The 23,403-nt window shown below is 37.8% G+C and overlaps 1 protein-coding gene across 1 annotated transcript in view; it reads right to left on the bottom strand.

The window, feature by feature from the left end:
• Positions 1–22,795, bottom strand: part of USP15 (ubiquitin specific peptidase 15) — a 63,841-nt gene extending 41,046 nt beyond the window's left edge. Inside the window, exons 1-4 of the mRNA XM_042815731.1 lie at positions 22,680–22,795; positions 7,088–7,215; positions 3,428–3,558; positions 428–554 (exon numbers count right to left, since the gene is read on the bottom strand). Of these exons, the coding sequence (XP_042671665.1) occupies positions 428–554; positions 3,428–3,558; positions 7,088–7,215; positions 22,680–22,768 (475 nt within the window). The 5' untranslated portion in view covers positions 22,769–22,795. The remainder of the gene's footprint in view (positions 1–427; positions 555–3,427; positions 3,559–7,087; positions 7,216–22,679) is intronic.
• Between the last annotated feature and the right edge of the window lie 608 nt (positions 22,796–23,403).

Genomic DNA, 23,403 nt, shown 5'->3' with positions numbered 1-23,403 from the left:
TCTTGTGCTGTGTAATATACCCTTTTATGTATTAACTTAAAATTGAATGAAAAAAAGACATCAATGGAAGGACATGAAAAAAATGGTATTTCTTACACAACAAAAGCCATGAAAAGCAGTATGGCATCTAATAAAGATACTAAAAAACACTGTCATGCTGTTCACTTTCTGGAAAGTGCAAATCTATAGAAATAACAAAATAACCCAGATACTTAGATAATAAAATAAAAAGTTTCTTTTTTAATTTACTGATAACCCTAAATATTCTAAATTGCTCAATTTCTAATTTCAATTCAAGCAAGACTAGTCCCATCCTTTGTAAACATTATAATGCTCATTTATCATTTTACATAGATTTATTCAGAATTCACTACTAAATACAATTTAAACAAGTAACAAACACACAGTTCAGAATGCTTCTACATACCTATTGTATCAGCTTTACTAAATCTTCGTGTGACAACATTGTTCATATTTCCATTTTCACAAAGCTTTAATTCTGTCAGATACACTTCTACTTTGCAGTGCTTTACAAACATACCCTGTTCAACAACCTGAAAAACAGATTGACATCAAGTATTAATCCAAGTACATTTATGCACACACAGTTCAGAAGTTTTGAGACTTTTTCAAGAAACTGACGTTCAAAGAAAACAGGACATTTAATAAATGCCAAAAATTGAGACTAAAATTCTCCTATAACTTTTTAGAAACCTACCTTTTAAAAAAGTAGAAATTTTCCTCACAAGATTATACCTTATTAATTAATACCACGACTTTCAAAGCTGTAAGTACAGTGCAAATCACAAACAGGGATGCTTAATTCCAAGATAAGATGCTTAAACAGAAGGTTAAAAGCATCAAAAGTTATTTAAAAAAAAATAAATCATCTCAGGACACATTCAATGTATGCTGTCTCTTCAAAACATGAAGGACTAGGTTTCACAGCTAAAAAATACTTATTGAAAACACAATACACACTACTAAATTCTAAATTTCACACGTGATTTTTAAACAGATCTTATATTTAAAGTAGACCCACAAATCTTCCAGCTATGCTCTGGTAATTAATACATTCATTTGAAATTCCAGCTAGTCATTACAATTGTTTATTATAGATTCACTTTTGTAACTCCTATTACAAATTAGTAAAATACAGGATTTTTTTTTTTTTAAAGTAAAAATGTAAAAAAAAAAAAAATAATCAGGGTCACCTCTTAAATGTTTTTTCCCTTTGATCTTCCAAAGTGTAACTGCAGTACTTAGTCATGTAGACTGTTCCCAAAATAACCATCACCCTGATATGTGATACATCTGACAAATATGGTTAAAAAAAAAAAGCCATCAGCTACTCACTAGGAGAGATCTGCTATCTACTGTACAAATATAACTTGCATGCATGTGCCATAGGAACAAAAAATGAGTTAAGAATTCCACTGTAGTGCAATGGTTTGCCAGAGTTACGACTTCCAGCCATGACATTTAAATAAAAATGTCTTTACTTAAGCAGCTTATTAGGATTTTCAGCTGCTAGAGTAACAACAAAATAGTCATAGTAAACAGAACTGAGCAGTGTGGGTAAGACATTTCTGAGAAAAAAAAAGAGAATGTAGTAGTTGTATTACTGTATGCTACAACAAATTCATAATGTCATTTGACTCAGAACAAGTACAACAGTAAATCAATTTAAATATATATTAAATATATAAACTTAGATTCACATCTGAAAAAACACCCCTCTTCGTCCTCCTCCCCACTCTCAAAAATCAAAGAAAAGCATCAAACCACTAGTATGCAAAAACAAAAACAATTAACACATTAATATAGAGAGGAGAAAGACTCATGAACAAAATGGGAAAAGCAACACAATGAAAAACTCATTCACCTGAACTGGTATCTCAGATGACAATTACTGCTTATATTGGCAGAAGGTAATTAATCTATGCCAGTTTACCCGACCACTCATTACACTGCACTTATTTTTCCAGTCAGTCTCTTCCAAATACAAGGCAAGCTACTTTCATTACTTTCTCTCCCCTTCTATTTCCTTTTAAAGGCCAAAAAATTACAGAAGCTCTATCAGGATGATGGAAGAGTATTTATTTTACTGAAACGTATCCTCAGGAACAACAGTAACAAGTTGATTATATATATCATTAAAGAAAAGACATTACAAAAGATTTCAGCTTTCACAGGACTAGATAAGCAAGACATACCAGCTGTGTCTCTGTAAAATAGAACACCTCTTAAAGTAGCAGTGGGAATGTTAAAACAAACTTCCCTTGCTGACCAAATGGACATTGAAGACATAAAATTCATTCCGTAGCTTAATCTGGCTCTTCAATTAAGTGGTCAGCATGTACTCAGACTACTGATGTCACAGGAGGAAAAAAAACTGCATTATGCCAAAAACCACATTCCAATTAGAATAGTTTCTTTTAACATTTAAGGAATTAAAATAAAGAGCTGTGTTATAGAAAAAAAATATGTCCTAACGATCAATTTAGAAATGACAAATATCACAGAATCACGGAATCACCAAGGATGGAAAAGACCTGCAAGATCATCCAACCATCCACCTATCACCAACAGCTCTCACCAAACCATGTCCCTCAACACAACGCCCAAGCATCCCTTGAACACCTCCAGGGTTGGTGACTCCACCACCTCCCTGGGCAGCCCATTCCTGTGCCTGACCACTCTTATAAATACGTCTAAATGTATTTTAAAACTTAGTAATTTATTACACTACAGATGCAACTCCGATCACTATTCTGAAAATCCCAAGAAACAAATCAAACAAAATTATTATCTCATCAATAAACTGGTAAAATATTGTATCGCCTTAACAATAAGGATGGTATGTTCTGGAGCAAACAGATTAACAAATATGTTAATTTTTATGAGTTTGATTATGTGTGATGGAGGGTCACAGTATCTGCTGTACCAGGGACTATTTATGTTCAGGTAAGTTTTTTTGGCTTGAAGAAAAAATACTACCCAACAAGTGACTGCTCAGAGATTATGATCATCAGGAAAGGAACTATCAAATTACTTCACAAGCATCAACACTATTAGAACTGGATTTTTCACTGATACAGTCAGTGTATTTTTTAGATTTTATATTTAATTTCAAAATCATTTACATCAATAGAGTTGAAAGCTTATAAAGTAAGATCTTCCGTAAAAACTAGAGGGCTTATCTCCAGAACTGAACGATTACATTGTTTCTCAGTTTTCAAAACTTGAGTCTCTAAATCTGAATAAAAACTAGGCAACCAAAGTAGAATTTGTATATGAAGTCACAATGGACCAACACTTAAAACTTTCTAATAAAATCAATTTCTAACGAACTTCTGTGGAACTCCTACGTATTTGCAGGACTGTATTTGAATCACATTCATCCCAGAGGGAAATTTAAGAGTACCTTGCGTGCTATTGGTTCTTGACCTTCCATTAGCGTGTACCAGCTAACTAGCCTATTCCAACCTTCAGTTGGCAACAGGATGTAGTCCAGCTCATCAATGAGATGTTCTTTGAGAGACTGGGAATCACCATCTGTAAGAGAACAATATTTTTACTTCAATATAGTAGTTCTGTTAGCTGACCTTTTAAAGAAACATTTTTCATGTAAATAGCAAACAATATTTTGAGTCCAAAGCAAAATTATTTAAAAACTAGGCAAGTTGTAATCATTACAATAGAATTCCTACTCTTGTGAACCCTGATGAAAACACCACATCCAACCATGAGCACCTACCTTGTTATCATGCACAGCTTTCACAGGATCTGTTTTCCCACTCACTTTGCACTCAAATCACTATAAATATTTTCTTTTCACACTACTGCCACATCCTTGACTAAAAAGGAAGGAATGGGTAGCTATAGTTGATCAAGACAAACTTCAAAATCATTCACTCAATGATAAATTGGGAAAACAGCATGGTACAATTCTCCTACTCACAGAATCCGATGTACTCTGGAAATACAGTCCCTGTCAAATTCTTCACAGGGACAAAGAGGCAGCACTTGAAAGAAATACAGCTTGGCTACCTCCTACATAAAGAAGCCTGCTTTTAGCTCACATTCGATTTTTATCAGTAGTAACACAGCAGCTATCCTGTATGTGCAAGAAGTAATTTCAGATCTGAACCACTGCAAGCCTCAGACAACTACAGCAGCTTTCTTTCCAGTTGGAAGTACACAGCTACAGGGCAGCAAACAATTCCCAATACAGGGAAAGATCAAACAGAGAGACCCACACATGGAACTCCAAAGGACAATGCAGGATAACAAGCTTAGTTATGTATGAAGATATGTATCAAGAATGGACTGTAAGAAGTATACAGCTTACACACTTTCATCATCCTATCTGAATAAGCTATTGAAAATACACAATTAAAACTGAGAATAAAAGAAAGGCAAAATAACATCAAAATGCTTTCTCTTGGAAAGTTTTTGTAAGTAATATTTCTAAGAAAAATATTTCCTGCAAGGAAAAGGATACAGCTCTCAGTATCATACACATAAAAAGCGCTAAGAACTTCCTTTGCACCTCATCTGATTGGTCCTTCAATATTAACTATTTTTGTGTGTAAATATTTAATAAAGTATGTTCTAACATATTCCCCTTTTCCACAGGAAATCAACACATTAAGAACATATAAGAGATGTTTAAGAGATGTGTTCTCTTCCACGTGGGAGGAATAAAGAAGATTCCAGCTTACCAAGACTTTCAGAATCTCCCTCCTTTTCAATATTTACTGTATCTTCAGTTCTGATAAGGAGAGATTGATAGAAAATGCAGTGCTTTTTTGCTTTAATCACCAGAATGGTGAAGACATGGGAAAAGGATGCAAAGTGATCCTTTACTCCTGTTAGCTGTTCACTGGTGTCAACTACCTCTTCTCCCTCTATCTAAATGCCTTCACGTGTGAACGAAGAACTGTGAATATGTGCGTTATTTGTTGCTACCAATTCAGAGATGACAAAAGCAAACAGTTTTGATAAAATATAATCTATCCAGAAAAGAGATGACTTGTTGTAGCAGAGGCTGTAATATGGTTTGCATACATTTTTCTCCAATAAAAATCACAAATGATCTAGTAGGAAGAGCTAAACAAAGAGAACAGAGCAACAACACCCTCTAAAATGCAGCCAGGTTGTTCTTAGAATTAATATTTTAGAAGAGGGGAGAATGAAGTCCAGCCAAAGTACTTGTTGCAATTTTAGCAAGAAAAATCACAAGCTTCAAAAATTCTCTTAGCTTAACTGGTTTGCTCCTAATTACTTCAAAACTCTTCAGGATCTTAAATTCTCAACAGCAGCGTATGATTTCAGCTGCTTTTTATTCAATCTTCTTCCATCCTTAGTGATGGCAAAGATGGAAGACCTACTACAAACAGAAAGTTGTCTGATACTGTTTAATCTATTGAAATCGGGTTACATAAAAATTGACTCCTATGTTGCAATGTCAATAAATCTATTATTTACTTCCCACTCTACTACTCTGCTCAAGCTAGCAAATGCTAGAAATAATAATTCAAATTATAGAGCAAATAATAGAAAATATATAAGCAAATAATTATAAGCAAATTATAAGCAAATAATAGAAATAATATTGTTGTGCTGACAATACAGAGCCACTGTTCTAGAACCATACATAACCAAACAGTGAAGTTCATAAAAGTGTGTGAGAGCATCAAAATAATACTAAGAAAAAAGTTTTTCATGAACTTTTATCAAAATGGTTAACATGATTTTGGATTTACACGGCTAACCCTAACACAGACTTCGTATTTATAGGAAATTTAAACCATCTGAACACATGTACAGATTAAGAAAATTATCAATAATCCAGCACAGTGCTGTTGTGCATCTGGAAATAGTGCTTTTTTTTGAATGTGGTTTGACACAGAAGAAAGAATAAGCTGTTGCTGCCTCTCCGAGGATAAAAAGGATGTTGCTATATCTGATTTCAACTGAGAATGTCATCTGAACATGCCTGCCTCGCCACAAGATTTACTACAAGAATGTACAGAAGATTTAGATTCTCACATCTTAGAAAACAAAATGTCATCCATGTGGAGTAAAGTTTGTGGGTAGAAGAGAGCATATAGATATGTATGACAGTGCAACATCTTCTCAAAGGCACTGATTCTACTGTCAGAAACATGCACTCAGTGACAACTAGTGCAACACAGCAAGCCTATTGTATAAAAAAGACAATAATAACATTTGAAATAGTAAGAAGTGAATTACAGTTGCAAAGTTTGGAAGTCACAGCTCACTGCAAACCTGATGAAACTATAAAAACACCTGCACTGCTATACATAAATTACACAGTACTACTATATTTTCGGTGCCTACAAAGATGATGACCAATTATGTTCAATTTTTTATCCACTAGATTTTGCATGTTATGTAAAAGTAATTATAGTTTTAATGGTAGTTTAATACTGAACATTAAATCTAAAATTTAACCTAAGGATTATTTAAAAAATATGTATCTGGGAAAGTATTTTGAGAGCTGTGTCTACTAATCCAAATACAGTATAGCAAAATTCAGACAGAACTTTGTAATTAAAACACAGACAGAGTTTAACCACACTTAAAACACTATAAAGCATTAGGAAAATGCCTTCTATCATTTCAGAATACTTCATATTGCCACTAAATCATACATTGTCCTGCATTGTTCCAGAATTATTTACAAAAAAAGAAATTTTAGATTTCAATTTAAGAATGTTATCTAATCCCAACCAATTTAAACTAGAATAATCTTGGTTAACTAAGGCTGGCTATTTGTCAGCTTGACCAAATTTCATCCACCAACGTATTTCCAAGCTATCATAATAAAATATGAATTTGCACATTATTAAATATTTGTTACCACTGCAAAGGTGTTACAGTAATTTTGTTTCTAAATTTGTATTTCACTAGAGAAAGCTGATCCAATTCCTTTGTCACCGCCCGAAAACAGCAACCTACTTACCTTCATAAATGATGAACTGCATTTCAACTACGAAAGATGAACAACCTGACAATTTGAGTATTATTTGCTTACTATACAGTCAGAAGCAGTTACCTTTGAGAAGTCCAGAATTATCAATAGGACCAGGGTACACATTCTGATCTCCCATTTGATATTTGTCCCAGCTGTCGAAACCAACGTATTTTTTCCACTGTTTGAACCAACGACTATCCACAAGATACCTTAAATGGAAAAAAACAAATAATTTCATTATTGGAAAAGTTGCAGTATTTTAATGTAATTGAGAAAATAAGTTACAAAGTATATTTTGATTTTAGTGAGACAATTCTTGTCAGTAGCCTGTCAATACAGCACACCAGAAGTTGAAGAATAGCAAGTTTCAAAGACATTTTCCTACTTAGCATGAAAAATCATCAGGTTTAATTCCCGTTCTCAGTTTGTGAACTCAAAAGATTCAAACTATACCTTTGAAATGAGCCCTTTAACAAATGAGAGAGAAACCTCACTGAAGTATTTTTTCCGCTGTAGTTTTATTTATAACATTTACATGCATGCTCAAAAACTCTGGAACTCTGATGCCCTGTCAAGAACCTGAGTGTCTAAGTGTTTTCGTCCTTTGAGTCAACACCAACACATACAGGAGCTGTACTGCTTTTGGGGCAGTACTGGATGTTCCTGCTACATAAAACTGGCAGCTTCACACTTCCATTTACAGAATATCTATAAACTCAGCTTTGCAGTACAGTTCCCCGGTTAAACTACTGCCAGTCCAGTGATATCTACATCTTTTCATCCAAAATTTAAGACACCAAATTTGTTCAGAGATCCTGATTTCTTTTCCTGATGACTCCACTTCTGTTATTTCCTCTTTCTAGAAGTAGCCAGCTTCTCATTTGTTCTCTATACAACTCTTCTGCTACTAACCTACTACATGCTATAATACAGTTATCAGGATGAAAGGGTACAACAAAATAAAGATCACAGGTAATCTCCACTGTTTTCTCCTGAAAAGTCCAATATGGAACTACTGAGCTCCTATTTGCAGCATATAAATAATATCCCACTGAAGTTTCAAGATATTTCAAAACTCTTCCTGGTGACTCAAGTTCCACTCTGCTAATACACACAGCTTTATTAAGCATTCATCCTGCTGGAGTTACTCACAAGTACCATGGAAGAACTCAGCACTAAATCAATACACACAGCTCTTCTGATGAAAGAAGTTGGTTATGAACAAAAACATTGCTTGAGTAGGTACACATATTATTGTAAAGGTTTTAAAGAAATACATTAACTGAACCTTAAATCTGTAATTACAGTAAGAATTAGCAAACCTAAATTAAGTCTTGACTTGAAGAAATAAGTCTAGCTTTTCTCCCTTACACACTCAGATCAAACCCGAAGACAGCCTCCAACAGCACTGCTGGTGAACCTTAGACAGAGGACAAATTACTACTTCAAAGAGCAATCCTTTGTACTCAGCTTATCAGATTCGCTTCTCAGGAAGTCCCAGCTTTTCAGTCTCTACAAAATGTACTCCTTAAGCACATGAATTTATAGAGAGAAATCCTTTGGAAAGTAAGAAGGCATTGGAGAGCAGTATATGAGATCCAAAACCACAAGGTTTTGGAGGGTTACTTCTCCTTTATTCCTTCTAAACATCAAACATCAAGGTCTCAAGGGCAACTTCACAACATCTGTGACAACAGCATCCTAACTCACACAGTAAACAGTCTCGATTCAAAATACTATTACATCAACAGTAATAATAAGTCTGTGAACAAATGACTCCTAGCATTAGGAATAATTAGGAACCATAGCCCTAGTTTGTAACTACCATATGCAAAAACAAAATAAATAGCTGAGGGTGAGATGTGTCTCACCTGTCACAGAAACAAGACTAACAGTAGAAGAACTTGCTTAAAGACCAAATTTCTCCCTTAGTCTCACAATGCCAGCCATACTCTGTACCAGGTACCTCTACCACTTCACAGTCAGTCTTGTTGCTGTTCTCCCAGCACAGCCTGTTACTACTATTCAGATGTCATCCTGACTATGACTTGCTATCTCTTCTGAAGTTGCTGAGCACTCCTCCTACTTGCAAACCATGATTTCTTTCTGTAATTTTAAACATTTAGCAAAGCAGTATGACAAAAATCTCAAACTACTTTTTGAACCACAATTAAAAAAAACACAAGCAAAAAAAAAAAAAAAAAAAAAAAAGCTTAGTTTCAAATATTAGGGATATATATACAAAAAGAACTTTACTTTGTTGCAATAATGTCCCTTCCTACTCTTACCAAGCTCAGAAACAGACAGTGACCTAATGAGCTGTTTTGTACACCCTGCATGCTATTAAACTGGTCATGAATCAGCATGGCTGAAGCCCTGCTCCAGCATGACGAGATATTTTTCACTGTGATTTTAGTAAGTAATCCAAAAGGAGGCTGCCCAGCATCAGATAGTTCACTTTTGGGGCAGAATTCCCTTGACATGTTTTGCATACAATACACTTAAAATGCAAAAAGAAACAAGATAATACAAAGCTACACTGAAGATAGCAAGTAAAAAGAAAAATATAGCCTTATACAAAAACAAATGCATAGATTGAAATGTTATAAATGCTGAAGTAAAATTTATCTACAACAAATCTGAGTTAGCTCCAGTTCCAAGAGTGTCACAATTCAAAAATCAAAATCATTCTGTTAGAACACTTTGACTGCTTGACTGTGTTCAGTTGTTCATGCTGTTCAGCAAAGCAATTAGAACTAGCTAACAAAACAGTGAGCTTCCAAAAACACCGGCTGGGTGATGAGCGGATTAAGCAGCCCTGCTGAGAAGACTTGGGGGTTCTAGTGGATCAAAAACTTGACATGAGCCAGAAGGCCAATTTCTGGGCTGCACCAAAACAGAAGAGGCCAGCAGGGCGGGGAAGGGGATTGTCTGCCTCTGCTCTGCCCTTGCGAGGTCCCATTTGGAGTATCATGTCCAGCTGTGCGGTTCTCAGCACAAGAAGGACAAGGAGCTGCTGGAGTGAGCCCAGAGGGAAGCCATGAGGATGTTCATAGGGGTGGATCACCTCTGTTATGAAGAAAGATTGAGGGAGCTGGAGTTATTCAGCTTGGAGAAGAGAAGGCTCTAGGGAGAGAGCCTTTCAGTACCTACATGGAGTCTAGAGGAAAACTGAGGAGGGACTCTCAGGAAAAGAAGCAGTAGGACAAAGAGTAGTGGTTTAAAATTAAAAGAAATTAGATTTAGACATTTCTCTATGAGAATGGTGAGGCACTGGAATGGGTCAGACTGCCCAGAGAAGTGTGGATGTCCTATCCCTGGAGGTGATCAAGGCCAGGTTGGATGGGGCTTCGAGCAACCTGGTCTAGAGAACATGTCCCTGCCCACGGCATGGGGGTTCAAGGTGCCTTCCAATTCCACGATTCTCCATGTACAGTAAAACATTTTGCAACACATTAAAGTAGGAAAGTAAAGCTTTACATTTCTATGGTAAAGTTTTACTTTTAGCATTTAAGACTTCTGCTGAACTTACCCTTTCAGGTTCCAATAATGCCATACCAGATTTAATGATCACTTGCAAAATTAAATGAGAATATACCAAAACTGACAAGTTTTGGTATATAACGTGTTTGGCATATAATATAACTATCCACACATAATTCAAAAGTTTCTATTAGCATATTAAAATAAAACAATAAAAAAGTGTGATTATGTTTTTTAAATATCAGATGAAAGCAAAGAAACTTCAAAACACAAAACCCCCCAAATCCCATGTTTGCCATTATGCAACAGATACAGGAAGTGAAGCAATACTGTAACAACTCCTGCATTAGCTCTGAAAATGGGATATTTTTGTTACTAGAAGCTTTCAAACATATTTTTACTATCATAAATTCCTCCCATGCAGTACTGCAATATAAGGAGGAAAAACTTATATTAGATTTAAATCAGACCTAAGATAACTGATATATACAAGACATATACAGATTTAAGTAGCTCCTTTTCTTAAAATCAATAGCCACAAGCAGATATCTTCAAATATGGCTTTGTACAAGGAATACAATAATTTTTTTTGGAGGTATGGAGTCAAAAGACTCAGAAGGTTCTTGTAATTTATTCTCTAAAAGATTCTCTATCAAATTCATGCAGAAGGTATTTATCTATTATCAGAAATGAAAAGGGAAAAGAAAAGAGCGGACAGAAGCTTGCATTAGGCAATTTAGCTTTCCAAATTTATTTAAAAGATCGCATGAATATGAAAATTCAGGGAAACCCACAAAGATAGTCCACTTGAAAATTACAAAAAGAAAATCAGATGCCTTGCAGACAAGTTTTCACCAAACTAACCACTGCAATCAAATGAGTATTACCTTCTGTTTTCTGGAAGAGAAAAACAGACACTACATCCTACCATGAAAGACTGAATTGGTACAATTATGTTAGAGAGATTTTACTCTACAGAGTATTCATATTACTGAATATAGTCTGATATTAAAGATAACTGTACTTGCAGACTGAGGGTAAAGGATAAAGCTGATGTTAATACTACTGAATCGCTGGCATTTGTCTGACTTTAAGTACAACTAGCAGCAGCTCTTCTTACATTAGCAAAAATCCAGTTCTTTCACTCTGCCTATACAAATCCCAATTCCTTTTATAAGATGCTTTTTATATTTGAGTCACGTCTCTTTAATAAGTGGAGAAAGGGATACTGAATTTGATCACTGTTATATGCCTTCACCTTTTGCTTTGTACAGAAGGCTTTCAGTCCTAAGGACTGCTAAAGGCCAACAGCATTCTCACCTTTGTCCTCCTCTGCCCATGGTTTGTCCACAACCATTCAAACACAGCCACAAATGTGTGTGGTCAGGAACACAGTCACTCTCAGGCACCCATTCTCCTACCAAACCCACCAAGCCTCGTCCCCTACCCCGTTCTGCGGCCTCTACTTTCTTAATCTACATTTAAATGAAACAGTGATATTAAAGAAATGAAAGCTATAATTTTACAGAGAAGGGAAATTATCACATTGGCATTAATTAAAACAATAGGTTGGCAGTGGTTCCTTTAGAACTATATTACTTTTCCAAATGCTTTGCACTAGACAATCATGCCAGTAACTTTGTGAGTAATGGAAATTTTGATTTTGAGACGCAAGACAACTGGGGATTCACTGCTGTAGACTTCAAACATTCACCAACTCAATGCTTCATCTACTTTTATTTTTTCACATGTAATTAATGAATTTCACTACTGACTAGTTTTTTCTCTGCAGTGTCTCTTTACAGATCTCCTTACTGAAAACATTTCTGTTTCCTAACACAACAGCACAAGAACTTTTATCACTTCTATTACAATTTACAAACCTGTATTTACATGCACAGATAAGAGATTAATATCTCTGGCATAAAAAGTTGAAAAGCTATCCGTAAATCATGCAAGAATGTAAGTGTGATAAGAACTAAACAATAGAGTCAAGCTTTCTGCCTGAAAACAAAACCACTACAGGACAAACAAATCTTAAAAAATATCACTTGAAGTCTGAGATTATCTGAACAAACTCTGTCCACTATAGTATGAGGTAGAAAAGTAAAATGAAGAATGCATGAATGCCAATAATAGGAAACTCAAATTACTTTGCATCTTCTTTCTTTCTTCCTTTCTTGCATTCACAATGAGTAGTATTTGGTTAGTGCATTTTGGACATATGAACAAAGAAGCAATGATTAATTAATGAAATAAAGAACTTAACTGGTGCTAAACACTACTCTTAAGATTGGATTCTACAACTGTTAAAAAAGAAGTTAATATTTATAAAGCACAAGCAAAACTGATCACTGCTGACAAACAAGTGGCTTCATGCATTTCTTGCAAGATGCATTCTACTGAAGAGCGATGAAAAGATTAAAGAAGAAAAGATCATGTAATTTGTGTGCACTCAAGGACAAAGCCTAACACTTTGGTTAAAACAGTTTGTAGTATGAAGTACTATATAGCTAACCTCATGTAGTGATTTTAAAATAGAAAAATCCTATTAAAAGGACTCTCCTAAGTAAAGAGCAAACAGTCAACTGCCAGTTCTTCATACTGCTTGCACACCATATCATATCCTAATATTTCAACTTGGATTTAAATTATTATATATTTGATATGGCTCAGTAGATGTCTTGCCAGAGCCTAGTGAACTATTCACGGACCACAAATCACAGGTCAGAAAGTGCTGTCGTACTCAGTATTGCAATATTCAACTCTTAACACCCTTTGTGAACAAAGGTAAGTAGGATACTTACATAAGAAGTCTGGTAATTAATTTAATTTCTATTTAGAGACAGCAGCCTTTCATCAACACAGGATCTACCGGCATAGTTAAGACTTCTTAATTTAAACAAGTAATGAGTTTATTCTCAGCCAGATATTTTCAAGAGCAAGTTCAGTAGACCAGCTAACCACAGCTGTGAGACAACACACGCATTGCACCAAACAGGTTTTAGTAGATACGTTAAACAAGAAATTACAGGAACACATTCTGAAAATGCTAACAGAAACTGCAGTTGTGAGTTCTTACAGCTAATTACTGCCCATATGTACGTACATACAAGTTTCATGTAAATCTCAGGCATTTTATTCACCAATGGTTACTTTGACTTCAGTGGCATTCTGACTCAGGTAAAAGGAGTTGCTTTGATTTAGTATAGAACACAGTAATCTTCTACCTTTGCAAGAACTTGTCAGACAAAATATCATTTTGCCAATAAGATTAAGAAAAATGGAAATTTGTGTTCAAATGCAATACAACTCCCTCATCTTTACTCAAGATGGGCTTATCATGTTAAAGATTATACTGCAAAAAAGAAATGCAATTATAAGTCGTGCAGCTTAGCGGATCGATCTGCTAAAGCACATAAAGTACATTAATAAAATCCACTCCTTACCACTAAGGAAGAGAGTAAAAAAAATCGGAAAATTAGATGATATATTCTGATCCTAAGAACACGTTCAATACAGCATTCTTGCCACGATTGACAAGGCAGACTGCTGATTCATTTACACAAAACGAGGCAAACCTTAACAAGTGTTGCAACTTATTTTATCTTTTCATCCATGTTATATCCATATGCAAGCAACCATCAGAAATCAAAAGTATTTACCAACAAAAGACTTGTAGTTTTGTTTATTTGAGGTATATCTCTTCCTCTTAAAATGCCGTATCTGCTAAAACCTCATTTCTTAAATGAATGTCAGCAGTCTTTAAAGGGAAACTTATTAAAAACTTGCAGCATGCACTTGAGACCAGATATGCTTCACTGAATATGTACTGTCCCAGATACAAAAATAGCGTAACTTGCATGAGTAGAACAGAGATACAACATCTGCATGTTAAGCTTGGTACAACGTATCACTTTTGTTACTATCACCTAACACAGGAAAGAGCTCCACCTCAATACCATGTTAAGGGAGTCTCCTGAACTTTGCGCCCAACTGAGAAAGCTGTCCCAGCACAACTCAGAAAAGCTCAAGGCAATGGAATATTCATAGCATAAAACCATTTTCTAAAGTAGCGTTTGTTACTTATCCCTCATGGAATCAAGATTTTCACTCAGGAAAGAAATTTAGCTTATAGTCATCACCAGTCAAGCTAATGAACAAGCTAACCAACCTATTCTGAGATTAAATGACCCTGGAGGACTTTCGGTAGAAATTGATGGACAGAACTGGCTGAGACAGATTTCTAGACACGCTGGTTTGAGGGGCAAACCTTTAAACCAATACAATCTCACCCCAAGGTTAACTTTAAACCAGCAGATGTTTGATATTTACAGGCATTCCAAATAAATCACTCACCTAAACCCAGCTAGATTAAAACAACATAACCAAGTTTTATTATGTTAAAGTCACCTAGAGCCAAGAAGTTGAAAGTGGAGAAACAAACACTGAAGTAGCCCCAAAACTTTGTCTAAAAGTAAGCAAACCATGCATATGTGATTTACTCAGAATTACACTGAAATATGACGTTAGATGTTCTGAAAGTACCTCAATAATAATGGAAACATTGAGACAGTTGGATACACTGATACAGACTCTGACAGAACTTGTGCTCCTCCGGAACGTGTAGAAGCTGCAATAATTGAGATCTACATCACATCTGCAGACATGTAACGTTTCAAAAGCGTGCAGTACATCTTTAGAGTATTCAGAAAAACTGAAATTTGTCTGACCACGACAGAAAAACAACACATGGTGACAAATGGAGCACAGTACATTTTGGTGAAAGGTTCCATGTCCCTTTGATACACAACAGGTCTTCATACCGCACAGATTCAGTGCCATCACCAAAGGATGAAGAGGTAACATTCACTTGTCTTTTATTTAGGTTTACTTAGAAATAACGTAAACCAACATGAAAAAGTGAAAGACAACTATTTTAAACTTGCTTTAGTAGAAGACATTAAAGTGACTAAACCTATATCTAGGAGAAGTTTACATCAATTATTTCATCTTCATCTAGCACCCACAGACCACCACTAAGAAAAGGCTGTCGGTGTTCTTGCTCTTTGGGTCCATTACCATGAAACAAAATGTTGATTATTTCCTGCATTTACAAAGGACTGCTGATCTCTGTGACGGGCCTTAGTCTGATTCCTGCTTGTATTCTCATCAATTATTGCACCTACAGCATCATCTACAAACTACACAGTATTCAACACTTTCTGTACCATTTCCTAGTACAGCTGTAAAAGTAAGAAATACTTCTCCAAGTCCTATATAACCAATTCAAATGCTAAATTACCAGCTGACAGCCATACGTTATATTCAAACATATGTTCTTAAAAGGTCAGTCGATTAAAATTACCATAAAGGCTGTATCCTTATGAACGATCAAGTGCAGTTTCCCTTACTTAGACAAGTAAAAAGGGATGACTTCATAGCCTTTACACATTAACTTACAAGAACAAAAGAACGATGCTACCATAGCACTTGTACAAGGGCCGCTCCAAAAGCAATGCCTCCTATTTTACTATGTTGGCCCACGCTGTCAGAGGCAGATGTTGGTACAGCATTAGAGACTGAACCTTCCCACCAATATCCCATTACATGTTGTTGCTGTGTGACAGATGGCAGCAGAGGGGCACTCTGACACAATGGTGTCTGACATGGAAGCACATATGAAGCAAAGGTGTGGCATCAAACTCCTCCATGAAGAAAAAATGGCACCTATTGACATTCATTACCTGTAACAGAATGCTTAAGGAGACAAAACAGTGAGTGAGGTGGCTGGTGGTGCATTTCAGCAGTGGTGACTGATCACAAAAGTATGACTGGATTCACTGTTTACCTTTGCACACGGTTTGACAGAAAAAATGTTTGAACAACACTATCTCAGTATTTGCCACTTTTGTCAGAAGCATTCTGAACGCATTACTCAGTTATATACTGAAATAATAAAACAATATTTGATGTAAACTTACTTATGCTAACTGGTAGATTTGAAGGTTTTAAAGGTTTTACTTTCAAAATCAAAACAGTTACCTTTAATGTGCAACAGGGATACTTCACAGAGACACACTCATTTCAGCACCATGTACTGCTTAGGACACCCTACCTTATGAACATAAACTATTATACTTTCAACAGTAAAATTGTGCAAATTGTCCAGAGAGATGGCTGAGAATTTTTTTCCCACCCTCACTGTGCATGAATCTATCTACAGTATTGCTTCATCTAAAGTAGAACTGTGTTGCTGAAAGCAAATTAGGACTCCTGCTTAAAGGCACAGCATCCCATCTTTATTCTTGCACCATTCCAACTATGAAAATAATAAAGGTAAAAATTAGTTTATACTCTTGTTTCTACTTGAGTTAGGCCAGCCAAAACTGCTTGATCAACTACATGATTAACAGATTATTTTAAAATTTAAATTGCTTTCAGAATTTCAGAAGATTAAATAATGCAATTATTCTACTTTATTATAGAAAAATCCAACCACAGTTTTATTCAAAAAGGTAAAGCCACAAAAAAATTAGAGAAAAAAAACCATAGAATCACAGAACGGCCTGGGATGAAAAAGACCACAATGATCGTCCAGTTTCGACCCCCTGCTATGTGCACCAACCAGCAGACCAGGCTGCCCAGAGCCACATCCAGCCTGGCCTTGAATGCCTCCAGGGATGGGGCATCCACAGCCTCCTCGGGCAACCCATTCCAGTGCGTCACCATCCTCTGGGTGAAAAACTTGCTCCTAATATCTAACCTAAACCTGCCCTGCCTCAGTTTAAAACCATTCCCCTTTGTCCTATCACTACCCACCCTCATAAACAGCCATTCCCCCTCCTGTTCACATGCTCCCTTTAAGTACTGGAAGGCCACAATGAGATCCCCCCTGAGCCTCCTCTTCTCCAACTTAAACAAGCCCAGTTCCCTTAACCCTTCCTCCAGCCTTCTGATCATCTTAGCGGCCCTCCTCTGGACCCACTCCAAGAGCTCCATGTCCTTTCTGTACCGGGGGCCCAAGAAAATATCATTTAGTTCCAAATTTTACGAAATCTTAAGTCTCTTCAGAAATGAAAGCTTTGTTGAAGAAAATGCACTAAGATCCTTCCACATCTACTAATTAGATTGTGCCAATCCAATTCTCACTACAGCACTTCCATGCTGCATATGTCTAAGGAGACATGCTGCAATAGTCTAAGGAGCTCTTCATATATACTAAGTATTGACCCAACCCCCTAAGAAAATCATAACAAATGGACTGCATTTTTATGTTAATTTTAAGTTACTTGTGAACATTACATAAACAAGCACTTTAAATACATTCATAAATTCTCCATTTAACTAAAGGCTTCTCATCAAAAAATTATATTAATTCCTAAATCAATGTCTGCCTTCCAGTTTTGAAGCCTGACCCCAACACACCTTTTACTTTAACACACTCTCACTCTGCCCCATCAATCAACAGAAGAAATTTGCACCTACTTATTTCAACCGCAAGTAATGTGCCAAGAGGACTCGGAACACTCTGTGTATCTCCATATAAATGCTGCATCCTTCTTCATACAGTGAAAAAAAATCTAACATAAAACTTCCGCTATAAGATATTGAAATAAAAAACAACCTTGTTCCTTGTTTACCATCATACTTATTTCTGGTAAGCTGAAGATATTCCAGTTGTTACTGAGGTATATAGGTCCATTACATCTCACCATGATGCCACTGAAATCAAGTAGATCTTCCAATAATGTTCAATCTAGGTTCTATTCATGTACAGCACAATGATGGATTATCAAACATGGGAAACACTGGTACAAAAGGCTATTATAGAAAAGCATTTCAATGTCCAGGTCATCATCAGTGATGGACACTTCAGGGTTTTCAAGTAGAGCTGTATATTCCTGTTCATCAAGACTAATGAGTTTTTACCATTATCAATTTTTTTTTTTTTTTTGAGGAAATCCTGAAGACTGAACTTTTCATATCATTCACTGGGGAGGATTTTACCCCACTTAAAATTTTACCTATTCTCTTCAGCAGCTATGAGCCTTAAAAATGAGAAACAGCCAATACTTCTCACTGTGATTTTTCTGCACCATATTTCCTTCACCTTCCCAGAAATTTATGTTTTACAATAACAGCAGTACTCCCTCTGCAATCACTAGAATTTCAGGAGCGATGTGCATCAGAGACAGATCTGGAAGAACACAAATAATTTGCAAGCCTTAAAAACCACAAACAGATTACACATTTATCTCTATCCTAAAAAAAAAAAAAAAAGGTGAAGAACACTACCAAAATTTGTTGGCTAGCAAGGCCAGAAATTCCAGTCATTACCTGCTATCCTCAAATCTCTTATATTAGAAGATGTCTTCTCATTCTGTGTGTATGTCAGCACAGCACTCAACTATTGAAACAGACGAAAGCTCTTAAGCTCTCTTTTGTAATGCAAGAGTTTCTTCTCCTCTAATAAAATTTGAGGTTGTTGAGCTCACTCCAAATGAACACCTATTGCGACACGTCAAGCCAAAACTGAACAGCATGAATGGTTTTATACAACTGCACTTCTTTGTACTGCTACACAGTACTCCCTAGGTAAACATCTAAGGGTTACATTTGTTCCCTTGGACACCAAATAAACTTGTGATCCTTATTTGTCCATTCTAACAACCTAATTATTTTCCAGATTACAGCATTTAGCAATATAAATATCATTTACGTTCCTATCTGCTCAGAAATTAACACAGTGAAGAACACATTAAAGAAGCACAGAGGGGAAATTCTGGGGAAAAGAGAGGAAATTTGGTGGAACTGATTGTGCTGTTCGTCATTATTAGTCACTGTTACCCATTACATAGTGAACCACTTACTGGCAGGTGACACCTGTGGCCTCTCAAGCTTGGACCACGGAGGGCCAATATCCATAGGAGGTATGAAAGTGAAGAATATGAAAGCATTTGTAATATCTTATTTAAGTAACTGAGGCAACATTGCTGACTAAGACAGCCACAGCAGAACAGAAACTGCAGGGAAAGCAGAGCTGAAAGTGGTTTTAAAGGTAAAGACAAGATACTATTTCTCAGTAGGAGGCAGAAAATTCACACAAGAAGTCACAACTAGGAACTGGCAGAGTCTTCATCAACTCTCTGAAAAACTGTGCCAGTATCAGTAGCTTTCAGTGCTGAAAACTGTATCCCAGTGACACAGTAAAAAACACAAGTACTTGGCAAGGTTCTCAAGAATACCACTGCAGCTCCAAAGGCATTAAATGACAACATTAAGACCAGTTGGCCACGCAAATTATTTGATGGTTATTAAAAAAAAAAAAAAAAAAAAAAGAGATGCATACCAACAGTTCTGAGCACCAATCACTTTCTGAGAGCGGATATAGGAGGACACTGATTGAGTTCACGTTTATTTGCAGTCATAGCAATCAGTGTTTTTGACCGAGAGGTTAAAATCTTCACAGATACTAAAAATTTTTCTCACTTCTCAATGGTAGAATTTCAAAATGCTGAGAAGCAATCATATCAGATCCTAAGACTGCAAGATACAAGATGAATTGTGCATTTCTTTTCTTTCAGAACAAAATCATAGCCCTCTGAAACATACAAACTGTGCATTCTTCGGAAAATACTGCAAAAGAGAATTACATGTAATTCAAATTCTGTGTAATAAGAGCATGGTTTTCAGTCCTGAATTCATGAACAAAAGTAGTCCCAATTATTTAAAGCAATTAATAAGCTAAGGATTTTCTTGCTTGGAAAAGCTTAAATTTGATGTTTAGTTAATACATCTTTTAAGAAAAACAAGAGAAATGGAAAGATGGAATAACCTGCAGGTTCTCCTAAGTTAAGCACTTATTTTATTAACTGCTCATAAAAGCATGCAGGAAAGGTAACCTGAACAAATCAGCCCAGAATCCCATCCCTGAGGACTGAACAGGCAGAAGACAGACACTGCTCCTGCCCATCCACCGAGGCAACATATTTTTATCCATATTATGCCCCAGGTATTCTTAAAAACATCCACTGTAGCAAACTTTACAGCTTATTAAGTTGCCTGTTCAAATGAATATTTGAAAATGTGTATTCTACAAAATCTTTCCTAGTATCTAACTTTTGAAATATTGCACATAAATCAGTTTCTTTCTCTCTGCAGTAAACTTGAAGAACTAAGAAGTTCATTGCCCTCTACAGATACTACACGACATGCCTCTCTTTGCCCTACTCTTCCTTTTTCCTGAAGAGGAAAACCCAGAAGCTTTATAAACGACTTATTTTCTCTGTGCTCTAAATTCTTGAGAGTTTGTATGTTTAAGCCGGACATTTTAAAAGCACTGTGTTTAAGTACAGAGCTTGGAAGCTCAAACAGAACAAGCTGATACAGCACGCATTTTTCACCAAAATTTACTACTGAGTGAATGAATGGAATTGCAATTCTGAGTCATGACTTAGAGCATGTAAACTACCACGCTTCCTTACTGATGCTCCAAAAGACCAAAAAGCAAGTACCAAAATGTCTCTGAATTACTACACACACTCCTTAAAGTTAAATACATAGCTTTAAGTATTAATCCTATCAACAGACCTATACACACATTTGTGTTCCTAGATTTAATAGTTCATGAGCCACAGTTAATAGGGCTCTGCCACAGCTCATTCAGCCTTAAAACGCTTGATTAATATTAGTGTCATAATCACAGTGAAATACACTTATTTTCAGAGAAAACTGAAAAGCTTATTTCACTAAACTGGTTTTTCCATGTTAAAATATTTTATGTAGTAAAAAAAAGTTACAGCTCAGTCAGTGCATGCCCTGATTTACTCATTACGTAAACTGCTCATAAAGTTACTTTCATTCTGAATAACATTAACCGTTTGAGATATTTTTTTTTTAGTACTCAGGAAGTACCCAACAGAATCATAAAAGAAAAAAAAAAAAAAACCACATTAGAAGACTACAAGCCTGAGCAGCCTTGTACTACTGCCAGTCGTTTTTAACAGTACCATATGAATCGATTTCCTTTTTCTAGTCACTTATACTTTTCCAGTTTAAGAGCAGTCTGTTCATATGCCAAAAACTGAACGTATACTCAGCAGTATTTGAATAATGCATCAGAATGTATGCTTCTGACACATGCTGCAGTATCAACACTGTTAAATATAGTCTTTTATGGAACTGGAACAGTGAGTGATGACAGCTGAAATGAGGTGGGAAAGCTCTACTTTTGTGTATTCATACTTAATTTTCACTGAGCTAAGGTTTCAGCCTTTGTCTTTGGGTGACAACTTCGCAAGGGGAGAGATGAGGAGGTTGGGTGGTGGAAGGAGTGGCAGTTCCTCTTTTTTTTGTCTTCTTTAAAAGAAAAACCAAAAACAACAACAACAAAAAAAACACAGAACATGCCAGCCAGCCTCCAAGAACTACACCTACATCAGCCCGATCACCAAATACACACTAGAAGGACAGTGTTTATTTAACCTAATTCCCCCCCAACCGTGGCTCACTCTGCTGACAACCCGCACGGCCCACTAAGACATATTTTCCAGGGACCATGAAAACACACGTCGGCTGCGGAGGAGATAACCACAACAGCCTGTTCGCACCTCCGGGGGCTGCTTCGTCGTCTATTAACACGTTCGCAGCCGAAGTCTCAACGTAAGGCCCAACCCGGCCGCGGACTGGAAGGTGACGCCGGCGCCGCTTCCTCCCTGCAGCCCGGCTGGTGGAAGGAACGCTTCCGAGCAGATCCCTCCTCCCGCGGCCCCGCTCCAGCAGTTCTCCCCGCGGCCCCCATTGTGAGGGGCGGCCATCTCGCCCCGCACCCCGCCGGGTTGGCTCCCGGCCTCTCCTCCCTCGCCGACTCGCACCGAGCTGACCTCGGCGCCTGCCCATACCGAGCGCCTCGGCGCGGCCCAGAGCGCTCGAAGCCCTCCGGAAAGGGGCTGAGCGGCGGGGAGGAGGAAGAATGGCGCTGCTCTCCACCCCCCCACCCACCCCCCACACTCCGTTCTGTCATCCGCCCGCTCCCGGCGGCCCGCGGCGCACGCGGGGTTCGAGCCGCCCTCGAGAGTGAGGAGGGCCGAGGGGAAGGAGGTCGGTTCCTCCGGCAGGCGAGCCCCGCCGAGGGCGGGGGAGCCGCCCGAGTCGCTCAGCCCGAGCCCCCCTTCCCTCCCTGCCTCACCAGGTGTCGCCCTTGCGGAGGGCGGTTTTGAGCAGCGCGGCCACGTCCGTGCGCTGGGTCTCCAGATCCGCCGCGCCTCCCTCCGCCATCTTCTCCCCCCGGCAGCAGCGGCGGCAGCGGTAGCAGGGGCAGGAGCGGGCCGCGCTGCATGCTGGGAGTGACGCTGACGTGAGACGCCACAAACCGCGGGGAGGGGACCGAGGGAGAGGCGGCGCCTCCTAGCGGCGGGGAGGTCTTTCCTCTCAGCAGAGCCGTGCGCATGCGTGCTGGGGGACTCGGTGAGCTGCGGGGCCGTGTTTTGGCCGGGGCGTGCGGGCGGCGGCGAAGCGGTGCTGTCCGGAGGGGCGGTGCGGGATTCCGGCCTTCCCCGTTCGCTTCGTGTTCTGTGGCGTGCTGCAAAATGGGTCAGAAAGAGGAGGTGGCAGTTTTGGAATAAAGTGCTGCCTGCGATCTTCTCTTCGATGTTTTAATTAGCATACGCGTAATTCAGTGCTGTGCGCTCTGCTAGCAAATGAATGGTTGGATTCCCATAATTCTTATAATGATGCAGCTCGTACTGTTGCATGAACGCTGCTGGCAATTGAAACGCACGGGGTGACTTGCTTGGACCAACCCAGGTGCTTACAAAATCCCCAGGGAATCGGCCGTGTTTGCTTCAGCCCCTCCTACCCGAAATGCTGCTTGCACCAAACACCGCAGCCTCCCGCTGGTGTGCCACCAGCAC

Source organism: Centrocercus urophasianus, unplaced genomic scaffold (assembly GCF_019232065.1).
Source record: "Centrocercus urophasianus isolate 14NV4802_14NV808 unplaced genomic scaffold, USGS_Curo_1.0 seq_15, whole genome shotgun sequence".
In the NCBI taxonomy this organism is placed as follows: domain Eukaryota; kingdom Metazoa; phylum Chordata; class Aves; order Galliformes; family Phasianidae; genus Centrocercus; species Centrocercus urophasianus.
The sequence above is the reverse complement of the archived record's forward strand: the minus strand, read 5'-3'. Positions and strand labels throughout refer to the sequence as shown.